Source organism: Silene latifolia, chromosome 9 (assembly GCF_048544455.1).
Source record: "Silene latifolia isolate original U9 population chromosome 9, ASM4854445v1, whole genome shotgun sequence".
In the NCBI taxonomy this organism is placed as follows: domain Eukaryota; kingdom Viridiplantae; phylum Streptophyta; class Magnoliopsida; order Caryophyllales; family Caryophyllaceae; genus Silene; species Silene latifolia.
In genome coordinates, this window is record NC_133534.1 from 42,029,335 (window position 1) to 42,039,756 (window position 10,422).

General features: G+C 36.4%; 1 protein-coding gene across 1 annotated transcript; it reads left to right on the plus strand.

Annotated features, from left to right (window-relative positions):
• Positions 1 to 289: 289 nt before the first annotated feature.
• Positions 290 to 7,499, plus strand: LOC141599646 (putative mitochondrial-processing peptidase subunit beta, mitochondrial). The gene is made up of 9 exons (XM_074419721.1): positions 290 to 1,091; positions 1,505 to 1,669; positions 1,752 to 1,889; positions 1,991 to 2,142; positions 2,270 to 2,378; positions 4,425 to 4,523; positions 5,270 to 5,335; positions 6,634 to 6,741; positions 7,106 to 7,499. Exons 1-9 carry the CDS (start codon positions 456 to 458, stop codon positions 7,190 to 7,192), a joined length of 1,560 nt encoding a protein of 519 aa, XP_074275822.1. The 5' UTR covers positions 290 to 455; the 3' UTR covers positions 7,193 to 7,499.
• Positions 7,500 to 10,422: the final 2,923 nt, after the last annotated feature.

The following is a 10,422-nucleotide window of genomic DNA, read 5'->3' on the forward strand; positions in this document are numbered from 1 at the left end:
GCTATGGATCGATCACGCCTTATCTTTAGAAGCTTAGTAATTGCGTCCTTTCTTTCTTTGTATTTGTTGTATCCCTATTTTGTAATGTTAAACCTTTCTTGTCGTGTTTGTGTAGCTGTTTTTCGCTGTGTTTCACTAGGCAACGGGACTGTTTTTATTGCCTTAGCTTGTAAGACTGTGTGTAGTTGTAGCTTATTTGTAAGACTTGCTTAGCTTTTATATACGTTCCTTTTAACCAAAAAAAAAAAAAAAAAGAAATATTGAAAATATTTCGGGTTGGCTGTTTTCAAAAAAAATAAAAATATTTCGGGTTGGCTTAATTGTTGGCCTCAGATGACATAAGGCTAAAACCTAACATCTGAACCGCAACTCAGTCTTCTTCTTAGGAAGGATCGATCCCTTCTGTCTCTCTCTCTCTCTCTCCCTCTTTCCTTTCCACCAAACCACCATACACGATGGGTTTCAGGCGTCTACTGAAGATGGGCAGACGCCTATCTCACCGATCCAATCCATTCTCAACCGCCGCCGCCGCCGTCGCCATCGCGACTCCATCCCCACCACCCCCAGACGCCATGGTGTACGACAGGGCCGCCGAAGTCGTTAAATCGAAGCTGAAACGTCTCTCTAATCCAGACCCACGTTTCCTAAAACACAACTCTCCCCATCCAACCCTAGCTGACCACACACCCATACTCACCGCACCCACCACCCGAATCACCACCCTCCCCAACGGGCTTCGTGTTGCCACCGAATCAAATCTAGCTGCTAAGACCGCTACTGTCGGGGTTTGGATCGACGCTGGTTCGAGGTTCGAAAGCGATGAGACTAATGGTACTGCTCATTTTCTGGAGCATATTTTATTCAAGGGGACCGAGGGTCGTTCTGTTAGGGATATTGAGGAACAGATTGAAAACATGGGTGGCCATTTGAATGCTTATACTTCTAGGGAACAGACTACTTTCTTTGCTCAGGTTTTAGATAAGGATGTTGCTACTTCTTTGGATATTTTGTCTGATATTTTGCAGAATTCCAGTTTTGAGGAATCCAGGATTCTCAGAGAGCGTGATGTTATTTTGCGCGAAATGGAGGAGGTAATCCAATCCCATCCCAATCCCCCCTTTCTTTTTCTTTATATTCTCATAGAGCGTGATGCTATTTTGCGCGAAATGGAACTCAGGAGTTTGTCTGCAAGCTACGCGAAATGTTGCTCATCATTCTCAGGGGAAAAAGTGTCGACTTTAGTTATAACATTTTGTCATTAAATGTTACATTCTATTAAAAAATGGTGACATTTTCTGGTCTGAAAATAAGACCGTCTAAAGCAAGACTTCTTGACCTGTTATTCATTTTCTTCTTATTTCGAGCCGCTGTAGAAGAAAGGGCTTCATTATCTTAAATTCATTGTCCCTTGAGTTGCGGCTTGAGAATTAGTGCAACCTACTTTTGTGGTATACCATATCAGAGTCTTATATAGAATGTCTAAGTGGAGTATGTATGTTAACAGGTTGAAGGGCAGACAGAGGAAGTGATATTTGATCATCTGCATGCAACGGCCTTCCAATATACACCGTTGGGCAGAACAATTCTTGGTCCTGCTGAAAATATTAAGACAATAACAAAAGAACATCTTAAGAGTTATATATCAACACACTATACTGCACCTAGAATGGTATGATATCCAACTAAAACGGCTTCTGTCACCGCCGCCTAATTTGCTGCCTACATTATCTTAATTGAGAATTCTATTTCAGGTAATTGCTGCTGCTGGGGCAGTCAAACATGAGGATGTTGTCGCTCAAGTGCAAAAGTATTTTACTAAGCTATCAACTGATCCTACCACAGCATCACAGTTGGTCGCAAATGAGCCAGCTTCATTCACTGGTTCTGAGGTCTCATATATTCTCTGCTATATTACCTTTGATTTGATTTAATCATCGGGTTGGATTTCATTATTCATAGGGCATATTTATGTTTCGCCTCTTGATACCAGGTTAGGATGATTGATGATGATGTGGAATTAGCGCAATTTGCTATTGCCTTTAGCGGAGCGTCATTAACAGATCCCGATTCTATTGCCTTGATGGTTATACAATCAATGCTAGGATCTTGGGATAAGAATGCTGGTGGTGGAAAACACGTGGGGTGAGTTTTGTGCCTCAATCACTGCTTTGTTATGCATTTTACAACATTTCTAGAACAATTTTTTACACAACTGTTTTCAAGCTACCGCCTTTAATAATTCGAAGTTACTTTTACAAAAATTGGATAGATCTGGGCTTGTGCAAAGAGTTAGCATCAATGAAATTGCTGAAAGCATAATGGCATTCAACACAAACTACAGAGATACAGGTTTATTCGGCGTTTATGCTGTTGCAAAGGTCCGAGCTGTAACTACTGATAAATTATATGATTCTTACTTTTTACTTGCTCATCTTTTATTTCTAGGGATGTGGACCTTTGAGTGATCTGGGATCTGGAATGTTAAGAGTCTTAGTTTATAGGATTATTGGGTTCTAAATAGACCAGCAAGTTTCCTACGCTTATATGGTGATTTCCTTTGCATCGTTTAATACAACCGAGGGTTTGATTCTTGCTTGCTTGTTCGCTTTCTGTTGAACCTCTTACACTTGCACACACACTTTTTGTTTTTCAATTGAATACTACTATACGATTTGTCATCAGGGATTCAGGGTCTTTTTTTTCACTTCTTTTTGCTGGGTTGCAGTTTGCTTTCTGCTGTTTTTCCGTTGCAGACACTCCAATTCTTTGCTTTTGATCATTTTTTTCATCGATTTTAACAAATGAGGTAATGCATTTGTGTTTTTGTAATTAAACTTGTCACTACTTGTGTGAGGTGACATTAACTCTTGAAGCTGATTTTACATGATTTACATGAACATGATCTCTCTCCATGGGATAAAAGCCTTTCTTTGAGTTATTTGTGTAAAAATGCCACCTCTGCTTTTGATTGCATCTCTAATTGAAGGAAAGGTTACATAACTTGTTTTTTGGAGACTGAATCTACCAAGGTTGTTACTTTCAGTACCAGTTTGATTGAAGATAAAACATTGGTTGAAATTTTGAGTCAAGTTGCTTAATGCCAAATATTCGCATCTTTTTTCACATGATTTTATTTTTTATGAGTAGTTTGGATATTTAATTTTGGGGTTTAACGATAAGCACATTTGTCGAATCTATTATGCTTTGTTCATTACAAACTTTACTTTGAGTTTGCTTTGTGGTGAGATATGTTACTTCGGCCCTTCAACGCTTCATATTACATTGTGTATTCGTGTTCGGCACACGGCACTTTGACATGAGTATGGCACATATTAATATACACTTAATTTTAGACCAAAAAATGAGAAGTTTTTATATAATAGCCCGGTCCCGCTGGGACACGCGCCCGTGTTGGATACTTCTAACCAAGTCTAAGTAAAATGGGTTGTGAGTTGTTCCATAAATGCTGCCACTAGTACTCCATAATGTAGCCTATCGTACCCCGAAAACGGGGGAGAGGAACCTTTGTTGTTTGAAAAAGCGTGAATGCACCTACATGACAGGGCAATAAGGCGGAAGCACTGGAAGGTGTGTAGTTGAGATCATACACATGAGGCGAACAGTTTTTGCTAACAAGCTTGTTGTTTTCAATATAAAAAAGGGTTAGCATGGAAAACTAGCCGTTTCTTGAATATAGAAGAGAGCTAACGTGAATAAGAGGGATAATGTGGCAAGGGAAGGAGAAAAAATCAAATTAAAAGATAAAAAACGGAGGAATTTGCTTTGGAGTACGCCTAGTTTGTTGAAGAAAGTGAGGAGATAAGGGATGACTGACTTATTAAGAGTCATTATGTGGGGCTCCTCAGTGTGGAGCATTTTTTTGTCATGTGGATCTAAAAGTTTTATTTTCTTAGCATTTTAACATGTCCTATAGTTGGATTTCCAAAGTAGGGTGTAAATTTCTACTGTACCAATTGCCCTTTACCTTTCCTTTTCCTGTAAACCCCAACCAAGCGCCCCCTTAATTCTTTGTCCAGTGAAGCTGTGAAGTTGCGTACTATATGTGCCGCGGGTTCCAATACATATGCTTGTCTGCTTTTATAACAATTGCCTAAGTGAGTCAGTCTTATATGGTCTCTCTCAAGTCTCAACATCTGTTGAATATAGTCGTATTTGTATCTCATTGTAGTTGGAGTTCCAAATTAGTGCTCAAGGATACATGTGGCCATTTGAGAGTTGCCTGTATGATTGAATCATAAATATTGTTTGAGCTGGTTAAGCTGCATATGAGTTTGTGTAGTTCTGAAATGAAGAGAAAAAAGTTGTGAGCGGACGCCGGACATCTCTGTCTATTTAATTGTATAATATCAACTTTTTTTGTCTTTCCCTGGGACTTACCTGTGGCAGTTACATTTATCTTTCAGCCTGATTGCTTGGATGATTTGGCATGGGCTATCATGCATGAATTTAGCAAGTTGTGTTATCGTGTTTCTGATGATGATGTTACACGTGCTTGTAACCAGGTATACCCTTCCTTCGGGTTGTGTACTTTTTTTTTTCTGAAGCCATATGGAGCACTGATATATCTGTTATTCTGTTTAACTTGTATTTTGGAGTTGCAGTCCGATACATTTTCAATATCTGTCATCCAAAATTTGTGTTTTCGATAGATGGTTTTGTGTATACAACCCCCTTATCTTTTCACGGGTGGAATTCTATGAGACGTGGGATTAATGTTGTTGGTCTGTATTTCTCTCTTTGCGATACCGTCCTTTCAAAGTATAGTCTCCCTCCGGAGTTTCTTATTTCCATTTAAGTGTTGACTACAGGCTAGCTGTAGTGTTACGCAGTGCTGTGTCCTGTGTGTGACTCCATGATCATACTCCCGCAACTACTATTATAAGTTTTCGTTGTCTTTTGCTATCTTTCAGGTTGAAAGGTACACTTTAGTATGTTACTTAATCTACGAGTTAACAAGAGTGTTCTGCAGCGTTATCCACGTCCTTTAAATCATGCTTTGAATTCAATTTTATCTTGTTTCAATGTCTGATATTTTCTTTGAATTCAGCATTAAATGATTCTGTTTATTGATTTCTGCCTTTTATCTAACTTCTAATATGGACTTAAAAGTCATAAACATCTAAGGAATATAGAAGAATAATGGTATGTTTTGCATGCTCCTCATATGAAAAGCAAGCTGAAATATAGTTTGCTATCTATTGTCTGTCAACTTTATAAGATTCTAATGACTCCTTTTTTAAATTTCTAGTTGAAGTCATCTATGCTTCTCCACATGGATGGAACAGGCCCCATTGCAGAAGATATTGGTCGTCAGGTATTTGTTTATTCCCTTGACCTGTTTATTTTGATCATTACTGTTTGATTGTGTATTTTTGTAGGCATATATTGAGATAATTAATTTACTCAATAAGATATTTAACCTTCATTAATTAGTTAGTGAAATTGGAAATAAAGGAATGGCACTACAGGTCTCTATTCACTTTGATGCATTACATTTCTATATGACCCAAATTTTACTCTGAAGGCAAGTGGCAAAGGTATAAATGTCAACTGAAAGCAGAGTCTAAGTAAAAACACGTGGATGCACAATGAAGCCCATAGTAAAACTTTGAATTGTTTTCCGGGGTTATGTTTTTAAGCTTTCTCCAATATTTATTTTCTTCTTATATAACGAGGCTGTATACATTCAAGAATCATAAGCATAGTTATAGTTAAGAGCATGAATGAACTATGGATAGCATTTGGAGGTGAGAGAGATAATGGTGGAGGCCGGAGGGTGATTCTTGGGCAAACAGTCACTTTTGGGAAGACTTTTCAATCATAAACTTTAAGAGACATGAGCTATTCTCTGCCATTTTGGCCCAAGAAATTAACTGGTTTATGTTCAGTTTGTTCAGTTGTGAAAATATACGGAATTTGGGTTTTTGAGGGAAAGAGTATTTTGCAATTTGTCCCAAATATCATGAACATATACATTCAGTTTTGTAAGATACAGAATATTTTTTTTTTTGAGGAGATCAAAAATTCAAATACTTTTTCTTTCCAAATTAGGGGCCATCACCCTGAAAATTTTATCTACTCACTGAATCAATTGCAGTATACACCAGATATGATTAAACACATGCAGCTGTGAAGGGTTTCTCGCATTACAGAAGTATTAGTGTGATTTGTATGATATTAAGCTTTTTCTTAAAATGCTGATACTTTAAATAAACTAACATTTCGGATTTTAAGTTTAATATTTGTTTTGAAGATGTCTTTGAACCTAGTGTCATTTTTGGCGACAGTCCCTGTGTCTCATAAGTGAGTAATGTATCTGATTCAAAGTAACATAGGTGTTTGCTGAATCAGTTAATCACTGCTATTTCAACTTTTCAATAGTATGGTGTGCAGAAAAGCAAACCTGGCGCCCTTGATGGGAAAACAAGCTGTGTCTTTAAGGAATCTAATTAGATGTTACATTATCTGGTCTTATTAAAGGCTGAGTTAGATAGGAAACAAGCTGTCTCTTGATTGAGAATTTTATACGTATCGTTTCTTGTTTTGAAATGTTTTTTTTTGGCTTATTCTATAATGTAATGCAAGATATTAATGTCTTTCCTGCTTCTTCAGTTACTTACTTATGGGCGGAGGATACCATATGCGGAACTATTTGCTAGGATCGATGCTGTAGATGCTAGCGCCGTGAAACGTGTTGCGAATCGCTTTATTTATGACAGGGTAAGTTTTACTATCTACTAAATGATTTGATGCATTAGACAAATACTCCATTTTCCTGTTTTCTTCCCATTTGCTTTTTTTAAGTCAAACTTACGGAGCTTTGATTGTAAATATGTTGCAGAATAAAAATATTATTTAACTAAAATTTTTATATTTATTATTAAAACATCTTTCACAAAATATTATTTTCTATAAAAATAAGTAAATAAACATTGAAAAACGCGGTTAAAGTTCTGTCTTAAAAGTAAATGGGAAGGAAATAGGAAAATGGAGGGAGTAAATGACATCCCTTCAGCCTGAAATGTGATGTTTGGCGATGAAGTTATGATGTGAAGATTCTCAAAAGGTGAGATTGTATATGCAGGATGTGGCCATTGCGGCCATGGGTCCAGTTAAGAATTTACCAGACTACAACTGGTTCAGACGCAGAACCTACTGGAACCGTTACTAGGCTGATTTGCTCAAATATTTTGTTGCCTTCTCATGGGACAGCCGGTGGCAGACTCTGGTTTTCATGAACGTTACCGGTCTTCTACAATTTTTGTAACTTCATTTTATTGGGCAATAAATATTCTCTTTCCAGTTCCATTATACCGTCTTTTTGTTGAGCAAATAATTTACAGTAGCTGGCATCATGGAATCCCTGGCTGTGCGGACTTGTGCCCGTGTGAACTATCAGCTTGTACAAACTCCGTATATGTTACTGTAACTGAGGTGAGGATTTGAGTCTGAAGAGCTCATCCTATTTTTTCTTGACATTTGATGTTGGTGAAAACAGGCAACCATTGTCTCACAGTTCACTGTCATCTCTCTGTTCACAATGTAAACACCGGCCACTGGTTGGTCCAGTATGAATTAACCCAGTAGCACATTGTGTGGATGGGTTGATGTTATATCCATATCCATGGTTTTGTATCATCCATATCCCACCTCACCTATTCAACTTGTTTTTCATCCTCACTTTTATCCGCCTGTTGAAGCAGGTAAGTGTATTGTTTCTGTTTTAAATTACTTATAAATTCAATTTACCGTATCAATATCCCACCCTAAATCAATTTCGTAAATGACATCCCACCCTAAATCTTTTATGCCCACCTAAATCAATTTTTTAAATGACATCCCACCCTAAATCAACTCAAATTCGTATCATAACCTATGCTGTCAAGATAAAAAAAATATATTATTACTATTCGATAATGGTGCAATTTTTCCGAAGACTTCCCTTAATTTCTAGTACGATATCTCCTAAACAACTTATAAAAAACAATAGAGAAATAAAAAAGTTACATTCCATTCGTTCAAGCCATTTGTTCCCTTTTTTTTTTGTCACGTGAGATTTTCATCAAACGTAAACGGAGGGAGTATTAATTAGTTTTCGTAGAATGTGCTAATAAAAATTAGGTTAATATGGTGTCAATTTGGAAGAATGTGTGTACGGTCAAAGCGGAAGAATGCAAGAAAATATAACGATGTATTTCTTGCTAATTTATAATTGAAAATTCTGGCAATTACCTTTATTATACGTTATATTTAAGTAATTCATTAGAGCTGCAAAAAAAAAAAAGTAATCCCATTACAATTTCGCATGCAAGGTAAGCATGTACTTGTAGAGTTGTAGGTGTAAATTTCGTTATTGACCAAGGACCATAAGAGGCGCATACAAAAGAAAAAGAATACTTGTTTGAAGTGAGATATACTATACAACCGTCTATCATAAAATGATCACTTTTTATCCTGTCCTGTGATACCATATAACGATCGCATACAAAACCTACCAAAAAAAATGATTTTATGTATCATCTATATTTGGCCTTTATATTTCACCCATATCTTAGTGAATTAATTTAAGATATCTTTACACACTAAAATAAAGGGAGTATATATAACTCTGAAGGGGCCATAGTTTTATTTTAGTATACTAAAAGCAGCAAGCCAAGATGATAAATACACTTTATGGGTGAGAAAAGCGATGAAATTTCGAAGTTAATTGTGTTCTTGTAAATTACGGAGTACATAGCACTATCACCTTTGATTATATTATGTTGGGTTTTATGTCAAAAGGTATCTAATATTTAGGCCACTTTCACGCAGGTAACTAACATTATTTTTTTTTTGCCCAAAAATATCTAAAATTTACACGTTATTTGTTAACAAGTACAAATTAACGTTTCCCGTTAAAAAAAGTTAATTTTGAGGTTCGACTTATGGAAAATTGTTATTTATTTTACTTTATTCTTAATCCTTTTTCTTTAAGATTGATTAATCACATAATTTAACTTTTTTTCCCTCCTATTCACCCATAATACCAACTCTTATTACTAGGTTAAATTATGTGATTATTCAACACTCCGTATTAAAGAAAGAAAGGTAAGTGATTAAGGAGAGAGTAAAATAAATCACATTTTTCCGTCAAGTCAAGCCCAAAGTTAATTTTTTTTTACGGAAAAGTACTTATTAACAAATGACTTGTAAACTTTAGGTATTTTTGGGCAAAAAATAATAATATTAAACACCTACGTGTAGAGTGACCTAAATATTGTGTCTAAAAAAAAAAAAAAAAAAAAAAAAAAAAAAAAAAAAAACTATTATGTGCCACTAAACTCAGAGAAGCTTTTCTCCTCTCGCATGTTGGAGATATTTGTGAGGAGGAAACTTACCCTTCTCTAATCCCACCTCGCAATTTTGTGCGTGTTAAAGTTTGGGTTGATCTTTCAAAGCCGCTCATTCCAGGTTGTTACTTGGCTTTTAATGACAGGGAACATCAGTGGATTGGATTCTCCTATGAAGGAGTTTTCCGTTTCTGTAAAACTTGTGGTCAAATGGGCCACCGTGTGTCTTTCTGCCCCTCTGGAAAGGTACAGGGGACTCGTGGTATACAGGCAAGATTAGATGAGCTCACTGCTCGTGGGCTGATGGTGTTACATGGCCCACCAGGGTCGTCCTTTTACAGTCCTGAGATTTTTGGACTCCATCCTCGTCTCAAATATTTACTCGGATATCAATACTCTTTCTACCTCTGACCATGTTATCGTGGACTCTGGTGGAGCATCACCAGTTTTCTCTTTTTCATCATCGACCTCGGATGATGATTTAAATGGACAATGCTTTACTTATCCTCCTGACTCCTGTGTTCATGAGGATGAGTCTCGTTAAGTTTTGCTTGAGAGCTTCCCTCTGGTCAGAGGACCTGTTGTACCTGATCCTTCTACTTTTGATGTTGGTGGACCATCTCATGGTGGTGAACCATCTCATGCTAGAGATCCTTCCCCGTCATTTTGTAGATACCCGTATCCGTCGATATTGGAATTTATAGAGAACCCGACAAACACCCGATGATGATAGGACACATGTATTCTTTAGTTGTCATTGTCATTATTTGGGCTCGTTTTACGATGTAGAATGAGCGTTGTCGACGAAGTATTTTATTAATTTAAATGATATTTAAATTAAATGTTTTTTTTAAAAGTGAATTCATTTTATTGTTTTAATTTGAATTTATTTTCTTAAATTTATTTTATTGAAAATAATATGAAAAATCATTCTTTAGTTATTTGATTTGAAAAATCAATTTATATTGTTTATAAACCGTATTTGAAGAACTCGATTTTTTACGATGGTTTTATACGCGATTTTTGAGCTCGTTTTCTACTTGATTTGGGCTCGATTTTCGACGCTCTTTCG